General features: G+C 45.3%; 1 protein-coding gene across 1 annotated transcript in view; it reads right to left on the bottom strand.

The window, feature by feature from the left end:
• The window catches only part of LOC108538321 (E3 ubiquitin-protein ligase RNF216-like), a 108,301-nt gene that overhangs the window by 86,972 nt on the left and 7,681 nt on the right, over window positions 1-13,648 (bottom strand). Inside the window, 3 exon segments of the mRNA XM_017886367.1 lie at window positions 11,848-11,926; window positions 12,816-12,897; window positions 12,900-12,963. Coding sequence (XP_017741856.1) covers window positions 11,848-11,926; window positions 12,816-12,897; window positions 12,900-12,963 — 225 coding nt within the window.

Here is a 13,648-nt window from a genome sequence, read left to right as displayed (position 1 = left end):
TTTTTTTTGAGACGGAGCCTCGCTCTGCCGCCCAGGCTGGAGTGCAGTGGCCGGATCTCAGCTCACTGCAAGCTCTGCCTCCCGGGTTCACGCCATTCTCCTGCCTCAGCCTCCCGAGTAGCTGGGACTACAGGCGCCCGCCACCTCGCCTGGCTAGCTTTTTGTATTTTTAGTAGAGACGGGGTTTCACCACGTTAGCCAGGATGGTCTCGATCTCCTGACCTCGTGATCCGCCCGTCTCGGCCTCCCAAAGTGCTGGGATTACAGGCTTGAGCCACCGCGCCCGGCCTCTTGAGGGATTTTTAATGTGAAATTTCTAACACGGATCTCTCCTTTGATGAGGCCACAGTCACAGAAAAATGTCATTAAATTATTTTAGTAAAATATACAAAGGAACTTAATAGGTGGTGTGTGGTTTCTAGAAAGAGGGCCGCTCCAAGCTTCCGATCCCCACAGGCTGTGACAAGCCTGAGAAGCAATGGCTAACTGGTACACAAAACCACAAAACAGAGCCCCTTTATTTTAATAAAGTACTCATACAAACTCGTTAGAAATCCACAGAGAATCTTTTTCTGTGAGTACTACAGACACAGTGTGTTTTAGTGGAGACCAAAAACAACAACAAAGAGACAAGTAGGTGTGTCCGTCCACTTCAAGGACAGTCCAAGGTGAGCAGCCCTGGCCTCCGAGCCTGCCCGCTGCTGTGGGTGGGCAGGATGACCAGTGCCCTCCCAATAGGACAAAAACTCATGCCCAATGCACCATGAAGACAAACTCTGGATTTTCATCTCTCCACTGTGACTAATTCGGAGTTCTCTAGCATAGTGTATCACCGTCTTTGTTTCTAGGCCCTTCCTATACCCATTTCTTTTGAATATCATCCCTGAGATTCCAAATCTTCTGGGTACGAGTAAGAAATCAACATGAAACCTGAGGGGAGGAGCACAGCAGTGCTGCGAACAGAGAATGCAGACCCTGAGAGTGGGAGGAAACCCACGACAGCCTCCCCCAGCACGTGGCTCTGCCCAGGTTGCACAGGGCCTTTCTCTGAACTTGAACAACATGGACTAAAGGAGAGCTGTCATTTATTATAGAATGTATTGGTTAGCAAAAAAATCAGCTGGAAAATCTACCCCTTTACATGGCAGGACACTGGGGAGCTGGTAGAAATGAGCTGAGTGGTGAGTGATGAGTCATCTTCTGCTCCCCAATGGAATTTTCCACCGGCCTACTTTAGGCGAACTCCATGCCCTTGTGGCAGCAGGTTCACAAAACTGGAGGCAGTTCCTCCTTTCTAGGATCTCCGTTCATCACCTGAGGCCACACATCTGCACACACCGTCCCCACTGGGCAGCTACTACTTCGTGACACAAAGTGCCAGGCACTGGACTTGGCACTTCACCCACGCTGTTTCCATTGGTTTTTCACACAAGCTCTACGAAGTAGGTGCAACCATTCTTATTGTACAGGGAAAGGAAATGTGGCTTAGGGAGATCATGTATTCACCCCAGGTCACAAAGCTAGTGAGCGGAGGAGCTAGAGTTAAAGCATAAGTGAGTTTAATGTCAAAATCCCTCGTCTTAGCCACTGAGCTATACCGTTTCCCTCACTGTGATGCAGCAAAAGCCGCACATTTCCCTGCTATTCATGGCCTCACAGCACCCAGTGCTGTGCAGAGCTGCACATCAATGAACACTTCTCACGTAAGGACTTCAAAAGAATTCTTGAAACAGAAAACTTACTATGAAAGCCCAGCTAAAGACGTGTCCCAAACAATGCCTCTTCATATGAATGGAACAGGAGGTTTGTGATTGGTCTCCTGAGAAGGTGGAAATACTAACCCACAAAGGTAGCCCAGGACCAGAAGGGAGCCCCAGGATGTTGTCTGGGACAAGGAAGAGCCAGGCCCAATTCCTAGGGATCAGGGAGGTCGGCAACATCTGGGGCCCCAGGTCGCTGCCGGGTCCTCGGAGCCCATGCTGACTCTAGACTTCCTTGGCTCTGAAATGAAGGTGGGTGTGGGCTCTACCACCTGCCGGGGGGTCAGCATTTCGAGGGGAGAAATCTGAGGGGCTGCAGCAGCCCTGCAGAGGGAGTGGGAGTGGCAGCATAGGCCATGTCCACTCAGCTCCCAGCCTCCTCCAAGGCAGGCCAAGGGGAGAGGCAGGCGCTTCTGCCATTAGCATCTGACATGAGGGATAAAGGAGCTGGAATACAGGGGAAAAAACTATTTCTGTAGGGCCAAGCAGAAACAAAAATAAAATTTTTGTTCATATTGGCGTTTTGGTTTAATGCATACGTATTCTTACCTTTCCCTATTTCGGGTTGTCAGCTCTCTCCCTTCTGAATAATCACTGAAACAGCAAGCATGGTATTTGACTCTTAATGGGAAGGCAGGGTGGGAAGAGAGGCAAGCAACATTTGCCTTTTATTTTTCTTCTTTAAAAGTAGCTCACAAACACATTTACTCTATACTGTATTTACTGTGCTTCAATAGCATGTAACGGAAGAGGATGTGCTTGCGTGTGTAATGAACCAAAATCTTCCCAGGATCAAGAAGTCTGTGAATAGATTCACTATGCTTTCAAATTTTAAAAAGTGAAATTTTAGAAAGTGAAAACTGACAAAAGTACTCAGACATAAGTAGAATTAAAAATCCTGAAGCCTCCTTGCTATGACGCCAGCCCTGCTCAGTACTTGATGGAAGGAAGGCTCACAGGAATGGTGTCTGTGACCCACTCTGAGGCTGTTTTAAGGCCGGGAGGCTTCCCTTTGGGTTCTCAGCTCTGCCATTTACCGTTACCCGACTTTAAGCCAGTGTCTATTTTGTAGGGCTGCTGTGGGGACCAATATGAGCTGAGAGCTCTGCCAGGCACCCTACATGATATACCTGTAAGGGAGCGTCCTTCTGTGGCCTGAACCTGAAGCTCTTCAGAGGGACTCATGTTGGGCTCCGAAGGAAGTGACTCACCTCGGAGGAGCAAGGGCAGGTCACATTCCATGATGAGGAATTCTCACACCACCCTCCTTCATATTTGACTCACATTATGCAGCATGGACTTCCACTCTAGTAAATGAGTCCTCATTTGTGGGCTTAAAAATCTTTTTGTCACCCAGACATTTGGTTCCTGTCAACGCTACTTCCTGAATAAAGGTCTTCCCTGATAGTAGGAACAAGTGGCCCAAGCTTCATTCATCTCTAGATAAATGTGAAGGCCTGTGCTCAGCACAGGAGTCAGCTGACTGGCTGGGTCCCAAATTAGAGTGCTGTTAATAAGTGCCAACCACCCGCCATCACAGCTGGAGCTGCCCTGGCACTAATAGCTGGTCCACACTCATTTACATTTTCTTCACGCAGCCATGCAGCTACTGTAGGCGGCTGCAGATGCCTGTTTTTTAACCAACAAACTGGTTCACTGCAGATGTGAATTTTGGTTGTATTTCACGGCTGTAAAGATAATAACAGCAAATGCTACAAAGAATAGGATGGGGCCTGGAAAGGGCAGAAAAACATAAGCAGGGAAGAAAGTTGGCAGGTAAGAAAGGATAAATAAATACAAGTGACATTGGGAAAAGATGGGTGGTTACACAACCACACACACATTTGCAGTTTCCACGAAAAGACTCTACACCAGATGTTCTTCAGTTACTCTGATTAAACTCTCACCACCTGATGGTCTCTCATCCTTAGCACTCGCTTCATGAGTGGGCCTAAACCTCCACTGCATGGCCCTAAGTTTCTGGAAAACTTGACTTACATACCTGTGAGTTTATAAAGCATAGTTATGACTGTGGCAAAGCAGAAAAGACTCAACAGTGAAACTTCTGACTCTAAGAATACATACTCCAGAAGCATCACTTTCAAATCTCCTTTTATGTAACACTCTTCAGTCCCACACCAAATATACCCAATTCATTCCTAAAAGAAGCACACTGAAAACAAACTAATGAATTATCTGAGAACACACAAGGGAGCTGAGAGCCTTGACAAAAGCATTCCATCATATCAATGAAACAAAGACTCTCCATTTCATCAAAGATACAGTATCTCATTCTTCAGGGATTCCAGAGGAATGATTCCAGCCATTCAAGTCCTCCTCCAGAGAGCACATTAATATAAACGCATCATTTCAGAACAAGTTTCTGAAAATCCAGCTGGAATTTATATTACTGGCAAAGACATTGCAATGAGAAAGCAGGTGCCCTTACTCTTACACGGGTCAAAATTAGCTTGTGGCTCATTTCTTAAATATTGGGAATCCTCAAGGATTAGCGACTGCTTTAGCCATCTTGCAAGAAAGAATGGCATAAGGAGAATTTGCACAATTGAGAAAGGTAAAAGTGTATGAGCTAATAACATGGACATCTTAGATGAAGTCTAAATGCATGTAGTGGTTTGCTTTAGTACCTGAGCCTAAAATAACTGTGTCAATTCTGCTTACAAAACAGTGTTTTGCTGACACACACTTTTCAAACACCCATGAGGAACAAAACCCTTTCCTCACGGAGCATCAGTGCCACCTAGTGGCAACTCGTTCCACAGCCCACAAATAAGGACACAAGATTTAGGCATAAACTCCTTCTCATCCAAAGGACAAGGTGGGACTTCTCTGATTCCGCTGGTGGTCACTGAGCCAGCTCCACCAGGCTGTCACTGCCTCAGGTCCCCATGTGATAACATTTTTCACTTTATTTTCCATAATGGGCCAAACACATAACCCTTACCCTAACATCAGAAACTAAAATGTGAATGCTATTATCCGTAGGTGAAAGTCAAGTTCTGAAGCATATTGTAATCGATCATGTAATCATAACACACATTCTCTCCACTGCAAAACGTTGCTGAGGGGCATAAAAAGATGTGAATAAATGAAAAGACATACTTTAAACTTAGCACGGCCCAGCACTTCGAAGCTAATAATTTCCCTGATAGGCACCTTGCCCTCCACCTCTTTCCTCCTTTTGCTGCTCATTTCAGACTCCAAAATGTTCTTCCAGCCTAGATCTAATCACTGATCTAGGGTCACCGATTTATGGAGCACCTATTATGTGCCAGGAATTGTAAAAACACGTACACACTGGATGTCTCCCCTAAAATCTCAACATGTCTGAAACAAGAGTAACCTTCCCTCCTGAATCTTTTGGATTCCATTTCCGCTTTTGTAAACAGCATCATCAACTACATAGTGGCCTACACCAGACAAACCTGTGAGGCCTCTGGCCTTCTCCCCACCTTCACATGCAGCACATCACCTTCTAATCCTCCACCTCCAAGGGCAGTTATGGTCCTTAGGATCTTTATCCGTTAGGATGTGCTAGGTTATGCTGCTGGAACAAACTCAAACCTCAGTAGCTCAAAACAGAGACTTTCTTCTCACTCATGTTGCACATCCCTCTTGGCAGAGGGAAAAGAAAATGAACCATATGCCCTTTTAAAAAAAACGCAGTAGGCTGGGTGCGGTGGCTCACCCTGTAATCCCAGCACTTTGGGAGTCCGAGGCAGGCAGATCACCTGAGGTCAGGAGTTCGAGACCAGCCTGACCAACACGGAGAAACCCTGTCTTTACTAAAAGTACAAAATTAGCCAGATGTGGTGGCGCATGCCTGTAATCCCAGCTACTCGGGAGGCTGGGGCAGGAGAATTGCTTGAACTTGGGAGGCGGAGGTTGTGGTGAGCTGAGATCACGCCATTGCACTCCAGCCTGGGCAACAAAAGTGAAACTCCGTCTCAACAAAAACAAAAACACAACACAACACAACTCAACCCAACCCAACACCACTCTGAGAGGCCAAAGCAGGCGGAGGATCACCAGGTCAGGAGATCGAGACCATCCTGGCTAACACGGTGAAACCCCGTTTCTACTAAAAATACAAAAAATTAGCCAGGCATGGCAGCAGGTGCCTGTAGTCCCAGCTATTCAGGAGGCTGAGGCAGGAGAGTTGCTTGAACCCGGGAGGCGGAGGTTGTAGTGAACCAAGATTGTACCATCGTACTCCCAGGCGACAGAGCGATACTCCCATCTCAAAAAAAAAAAAAATTGTGGTAAAACACGATACAAAATCTACCCAATTAACACATTTTTAAGTGTATAGGATCTATCAACAAAATTTTATACAGTTGATCTCTAAACAACTTCATCTTGCATGACCAAAACTCTCCACTGCACAGAGACTCTCCACTTTGCCTTCTCTCAGCCTCTGGCACCCAGGGTTCTACTTTGTGCTTCCGTGAGTCTGACTACTTTAGATCCTGCATTTAAGTGGAATTGTGCAGTATTTGTCCTTCTATGACTGCCTAATTGCACTGAGCACAATGTCCTCAAGGTTTATCTGTGTTGTAGTATGTGCCAGGAGTTCCTTCTTTTCAAAGGCTGCATAATATACCACATTTTAATGAGATAATTGAACATGTCAGTAAGTTGCTTCCATCTCGTGGCTACTGTGCACAATGCTGCAATGAACATAGGTACATGCTGAGATCCCCTCTCAAAGGATTTCAATTCCTTTCCATAGGCTGCCTTTTCACTCTGTTGGTTTCCTTTACTGAAAGCATCTTAGTAGTCTCGCTTGCCTATTTTTTGCTCTTGTTACCTTGTTTTTGGTACTATACTCAGGAAATCATTGCCAAGACTGATGTCATGAAGCTTTCCAGCTATGTTTTCTTCTAGTTTTTACAGTTTCAGGTCTTACACTTAAATCTTTAATCCATTTAAAAAGTTGATTTTTGTGTTACGGTATGAGTTATGGTATCAGGGTCTAATTTCATTCCTTTGCATGTGGATATTCGGTTTATAGCGCACCATTTATCAAAGACTACCTTTTCCCCCCGCGTGTGTTCTTTGCACCCTTGTTGAGGATCAGCTCATCATAAATGTGTGGATTTATTTCTGAGCACTGTAGTATGTTCTATTGGTCTACATGTCTGCCTGTTTAAATTATTGTAAATTTGTAGTATGTTTCGAAGTCATGAAGTGTGAGGCCTCCAGCTTTGTTCTTCTTTCTTAAGATTGTCTAGGATTTTTGGGATCCTTTGTGGTTCTATATGCATTTTAGGCATGTCTTTCCATTTATTTATGTCTTCTTTAATTATTTCAGCAATTTTTTATAGTTTTCAGTGCATAAGTCTTTCCCTACTCCTTGGTTAAGTTGTTCCTAAGTATTCTAACTTTTTTGATGTATTATAGATTTTCTTAATTTCTCTTTTTGGAGTGTTAGTGTACAGAAATGCAACTGATTTTTATGTGCTGATTTTGTATCCTGCACCTTTGCTGAATTTATGAATTCTAACAAGTTTTTTGTGGAAATTGCAGATTTTTCTATGTATAAGATCATGTTATCTGTGAACTTACATGGAGATGGATGCTTTTGCTTTTTCCTGCCAAATTGCTCTAGCTAGGGCTTCCAGTGTTATGTAGCATGGAAGCAGTGAGAGTGATGTCCTTGCTTTGTTTCTGATCTTAGTAAAAAAAAGCTTTTCAGTGTGTATGTTTTTTTTTTTTTTTTTTTTTTTTTTTTGAGATAGAGTCTCACTCTGTCACCCAGGCTGCAGTGCAGTGGCACAATCTCCACTCATCGCAACCTCCACCTCCCTGGTTCAAGTGATTCTCCTGTCTCAGCCTCCCAAGTAGCTGGGATTACAGGCGCACGCAATCACACCCAGCTAAATTTTTGTATTTTTAGTAGAGACAGAGTTTCACCATGTTAGCCAGGCTGGTCTTGAACTTCTGAATTCAGGTGATCCACCTGCCTCGGCGTCCCACAGTGTCAGGATGATAGGTGGGAGCCACCATGCCTGGACAGTGTGTTCTTTAGTTCTCATATTTTGTGAATTTTCTTGCTGTTTGTGATTTCTAAGTTTATCACCTTGCGGCTGGAAAAGATACTTGGTATGATTTTGATTTTAAATTTGTTAAAACCTGTATTATGATCTAATATTTTCTATTCTGGAAAATGTTCCATGTGCAATAGAGGAGAAAATGTGTTTTCTGTTCCTGTTGGCTAGAATGTTTTGTATGTGTCTGTTAGGTCTATAATTTTATTCAAGTCAGCTGTTTCCTTACTAATGTTCTGCCTGGTGGTGCGAACAATGATTGAAAGTGAGGTATTGCAATCTCCTACTATTTTTGTGTTATTTTTCCCTTCGGTTGTCAATATTTGCTTCACATATTTGGGTGCACCGATGCTGGGTGCATATACAGATGGTCCCCAACAATGGTTTAATTTACACTTTTTGACTTTACTGTGGTGTGAAAGTGATACACATTCAGTAGAAACTGTAATTCAAGTACCCATACAATCATTCTCTTTTTCACTTTCAGTACAGTATTTAATAAATTACATGAGATACTCATACTTTTATTCTAAAATAGGCTTCCTGTGAGAAGATTTTGCTAAATCGTAGGCTAATCTAAGTGCTCAGGCTTTTGTTTTCCTTTTTTCAGGAGCTTGCAAGCTCTTGCTTCTTGTGGTGCCTGTCTGAGGTACCACAGGCCTCTGGAGCTGCTGTAAGCTGCCCAGTTCTTTTTTGGCTTCAGCAGCTCCAAGGCATCTAGAGTAGGTTGGCTTCTGCCAGCAATGAGTTGGGTGAGACAGAAACTAGTCCCTCAGGCAGCCCCTTGAGAACTCCAAATGCTGGACGCATGCTCTACTCTTCCCCTGGACCCAAAAAGCAGCCTTCGAGGTGCACTGGACTCTGCCTACTGTACCGCGGGTCCTCTGGGGCAGTACAAGCCACCCAGCACCCAGTTTTCTCTTGTTCTCAGCAGCCCCCAGGGACCTAGACCATGCCAGGTCCCATCAGTGCTCCATCGAGTGAGAAAGAAACCAGAGTCTTGGGTGGGCTCCAGAAAACCTAGAATGCTGGACTCATGCTCCAACTCCTTTCCTCCAAAGAGAAGCAGGGAGAGGGCAATGAGGAGTCAGTATGTGCTAGTTCCACCATCCCATTTGTCCTCAGTGGTCCCCAACCTGGTGCCCTTTCCTGTGAGACAAGACAGAAACTAGTACTTTGAGCAGCCTCCTGAGAGGTCTGAATATTAGATATATGTTCTAGTCTTCTTTTTCCTCCCCATAAAGATGCCAGGAGTTGGGAGTTCCCTCCCAATCACACGGTGCTGTGCCAGGGGGAGGAGCTCTGGAGAGCCAGCATCACAAATTCCCCAGTCTTTGACGCAACTGGTTTCTGGATTTCTCAAAGAGAGAAATGGTCCTTCCATTGTTGTTGAACTGGTATCTCTATGGGAAAAAGAGGGTCTGGGGCTTTCTCTTCTGTCATCTTGACATTTCCCACATGATATGCCTTTATGGCTTTTTCTGCAAGTGATCTAACTACTCACATGTTTCACCGGCCATAAAAAGATACATGGCTACCTCCAAGTTCAGCAGGCCATGTATACTCCTCCCACAGATAAAAACTAAAATATATGTGGTGTTCCTATTTGGGATGTTAAGAGCCCCTGGGAAGCTCTCATCAACATCCCAAGTTGACGCTCACTAGATGCTGTTCCAGACTCGTGTGCCCTCAGGCTTTTATTTTTTAGACTCTTCTCTTTTAAAGACAGGGTCTTACTCAGTTGTCCAGGCTGGAGTGCAGTGGCACAATCATGGCTCACTGCAGCCTCAACCTCCTGGGCTCGAGTGATTCTCCTGCCTCAGTCTCTTAAGTAGCTAGGACTATGGGCACACACCACCTCTCCCAGCTGAGTTTTAAAATTTGTTTTGTAGAGACAGGGTCTCACTATGTCACGCAGGCTGGTCTCGAACTCCTGGTCTCCTCAGTGATCTGCCCGCCTCAGCCTCTCGAAGGGCTGGGATTACAGGCATGAGCCACTGGGCAACAAATGCAGCTGCTTTTAAATGTCTTCAGGATGGGGGTGGTGGCTCACGCCTGTAACACCAGCACTTTGGGAGGCTGAGGTGGGCAGATCACTGGAGGCCGGGAGTTCAGGACCAGCTTGGCCAACATGGTAAAACTTCATCTCTACCAAAAATATAAAAATGAGTCAGGCATGGTGGCACATGCCTGTGATCCCAGCTACTTGGGAGGCTGAGGCAGGAGAACTGCTTGAAACCAGGAGGCGGAGGTTGCAGGGAGCTGAGATCATTTCACTGCACTCCAGCATGGATGACAGAGTGAGACCCTGTCTCAAAATTAAAAAAAAAAAAAAATTGTCCTGAGAGAATAATGGTCTCTCCTCTTCTTTGACCTTCCCAATTGTACTAAGGACTTTCACCGGCAGACCTTATTTGAAACCTTACCAGGAAATGTAGTTCCCAGCTCCTTCTAAGCAACTCATGAAGACCCAAGAGGCGGTATAGTGCTGTACATTTCTCACCTGGACTACTCAATAGGCAAGTAGACTTCCCTGGTATTTTATCTCTCCCCACCTCAGGACAGTGTGCTGCATGGGCCTGCCCCTGCTCAACTTATGAGCCTCCTTTACACTCCTAGCACCAGTGTATCCACACTGCTGCCACTCCTGGGCATTTCTCCATCTCCATTCCACCCCCACCCTTTCCATCCTTTGGCTACTTCCTCCCTATCTGCTGTGTCTTAGCGCAGGCACCACCTCCCCAGGCAGTCCAGCACCTGACCCACTGGAAGCACACAGGGAGAGGCCAGCACTCTGCTTTCTTATTTTTATTTTTTATTTTTTTTGAGATGCAGTCTCGCTCTGTTGCCCAGGCTGGAGAGCAGTGGCTGGATCTCAGCTCACTGCAAGCTCTGCCTCCCGGGTTTACGCCATTCTCCTGCCTCAGCCTCCCGAGTAGCTGGGACTACAGGCGCCCGCCAACTCGCCCGGCTAGTTTTTTTGTATTTTTTTAGTAGAGACGGGGTTTCACCATGTTAGCCAGGATGGTCTCGATCTCCTGACCTTGTGATCCACACGTCTCAGCCTCCAAAAGTGCTAGGATTACAGGCTTGAGCCACCGTGCCTGGCCTAGCACTCTGCTTTCTTAGAGTTGCAAGATGCCAGCGACTGTTGGGACAACTGTTATAGCAACAGCCTGGGGTGTGAACATATAAAATGGCCAGAAATATTAACGCTGAAAACAAAAGAAATAAAGTTTTGATCCATTAGTTTAGTTTCTTCTTCCCTTTCTAATCTCTGCCTTAATTTCTTTACTCTCCCCAAGGCAAAGATATTGCAGTGTTCAACTCTAATCATCCAATTTTAGAAAAATGGTTTAGAACATATTTGTCTAGGTGGATGCTAATATTCACTAAAAACTCTAAGTGGCTTCTAAATAGTTGACAAATTTTAAGACACTCTTAGTTCACAGAGTAGGCGCCAAGTTAAAGGGAAGAAAGATCTGCAACAGTAATGTGCCTAGACAGCTCTGTTCCCACCTAATATAGTCAGTTCTTATGAGGAGAAACAGTCAAATAAATAACCTACCAGATGCAATGGAGATGCCACTATGATGCCCAGTTCTGTAATCAAAGAAGCATCATATGGACTTTGAAAATGGCAAAAGGTGTGCGTCTGTGCGGGGAGGGATAGCAAGGGTTATTTCAGCACAGGTGGTGAAAAGAGCAAGCAAGAAAAATATTGACACAGTGGAAGAGAAACTAAACACTTCCCACTTTACATTATAGTATCTGTCCTAAAGAAGATGATATAAAACGGGAATCCAGAGCTTTGTAACTGGAGTGCCATGAGTGGCTGCCATCTCAGTAACCATGTCAACCCTTACTCACAAAGTACTCATCCTCATTTGCTTATGAAAAGGAAAGCACTCAAATCCTCCTTATACATCAGCGGTCAGGTAAACAGCAGATATCTGGGCCATGAGGGCAGCCTATAATACCATAATATATATCTAGAAAAAAATTTGCCTCCCTACCTTTCGGCAGCGAGGATTAGGACAGCTGAACCTCTTCACATCACTGTCCAACAGAGCAGGAAAGCTACAGGAGGGGCACCTACAGTCAGAACAGCAGAAGTGACATTACTTCAAACATTAAAGACTGACTTGGTTCCAGCTCCATGTGGCTGTCCATATGAAGATGGAGTTTTGAGCTGGACGTGCACATCCCCTTTATACTCCTTAGATTTCCTGAAAACACAGATTGAGCCTCTTCTTTGTGCTGGCTCTTATCAGGAAACATAAGCACCACCTGCGGTCCTGACTCAATATAAACCACTCAATAAACACAGCCCAATCTTAATGAGAACTCCTTGCATATACCGATTTCCCTCCAGCCCAGGGCACCATGATTGTATCTACGGGCCAGAAGATCAGGGGGCGCCAAGATATGTAGACAGAAGTTTGAGCTGCAGGCCGGGAGCGGTGGCTCACACCTGTAGTCCCTGCACTTTGGGAGGCCGAGGTGGGTGGATCACTTGAGGTCAGGAGTTTGAGACCAGCCTGGACAACATGGCAAAACCCCGTCTCTACAAAAAAGACAAAAATAAGCTGGATATGGTGGCGCACACCTGTGATCCAGGCTACTCGGGAGGCTGAGGCATGAGAATAGATTGAACTCGGGAGGCGGAGGTTGTAGTGAGCCGAGATTGTGCCACTGCACTCCAGCAATCCAAAACTGGGTGAGAGAGTGAGATTCCATCTCAAACAAAAAAAGAAGTTTGAGCTGCAGATTTTTCCATTAATAGAATTACTGGTTACTCAATGGTTTTGAGGTGTTAAAAAATAAAAATAAATAAATAAAATTATTGATAATCTTATTTCTCAGCAAGAAATGCCAAAAAACCTGGAAGATACACTCAATTTTCATCATCTGATGCAAGTGCCCAGGTAGTTTTCACAATGGGGAAAGGTTGGCAGATGGCACGCTCTGCCTGAGAACGAACCTGACAAGCTCGTCGGCGTAGGCTGCTGCAACCTCCTCCTCGGCTTTTCGATCATAGTATTTATATAGGATGGTCTGGGGAGCACCTTCTCCAGCTCACTGGTTGGGAACGAACACGTGCAGCTGCCTTCCACGCAGCTGAGCTCCGACTAGAAAAAGGTGAACAGGCAAAGAAGAAAAAATCAATACCATTTATAGAAAAATAAAAAGCGTCAGTGGTTAAAAACATAGATCCTGAGACAGTAGAGCAAAGATCTCTCTGCCTGTTCGTCTCTAAGAAATCACAATTAAATCATGGAAACCATGAAACAAAAATCCAGTACATTTTTGGTATCACTAGAGGATCTCTATCAGCCCAAATCACAATCCACAGAGATTGAAAGTGGAGGAAGGATAAATGGCTTAGCAGACCAGAGAAGCCCATAGCTTAGGGTCTGAAAAGGAGATGCTGGGGAGAAGTTGGTCCCCTCTACAGATATTAGAAAGCTGGAGACCCTCTGGAAAGCAGAGCTGAGTGGTGGGGAGAGGGGGAGGACTCAAAGTAATGAACTGAAAACAGGGAGATGGGTGGAGCCTCTAGTTCCTACCCCCTTCAGAAAGAACTGGCTGACTCTGAGAGAAAGGAGGAAGATCTGAACAGCTGGACCACAAGGCTCTGGCCTGGGAACCAGTCATAAAGGAGAGCAGAGCTGAGGGGGCCTGAAGTCAGAGTCTGAAATGAAGTCTGCATAATGAACAGAGAATTCTCCAGCCCCTTCCTCCCACTCAGTTTCAGAATGTTGGGAAATGGGCTCACACCCACTAGGCAGGAGGCAGACTGAATCACCCCAGGGA

Source organism: Rhinopithecus bieti, unplaced genomic scaffold, assembly GCF_001698545.2.
Source record: "Rhinopithecus bieti isolate Rb0 unplaced genomic scaffold, ASM169854v2 scaffold_13704, whole genome shotgun sequence".
Taxonomy (NCBI): domain Eukaryota; kingdom Metazoa; phylum Chordata; class Mammalia; order Primates; family Cercopithecidae; genus Rhinopithecus; species Rhinopithecus bieti.
This window is presented reverse-complemented; position numbering and strand designations above follow the sequence as displayed.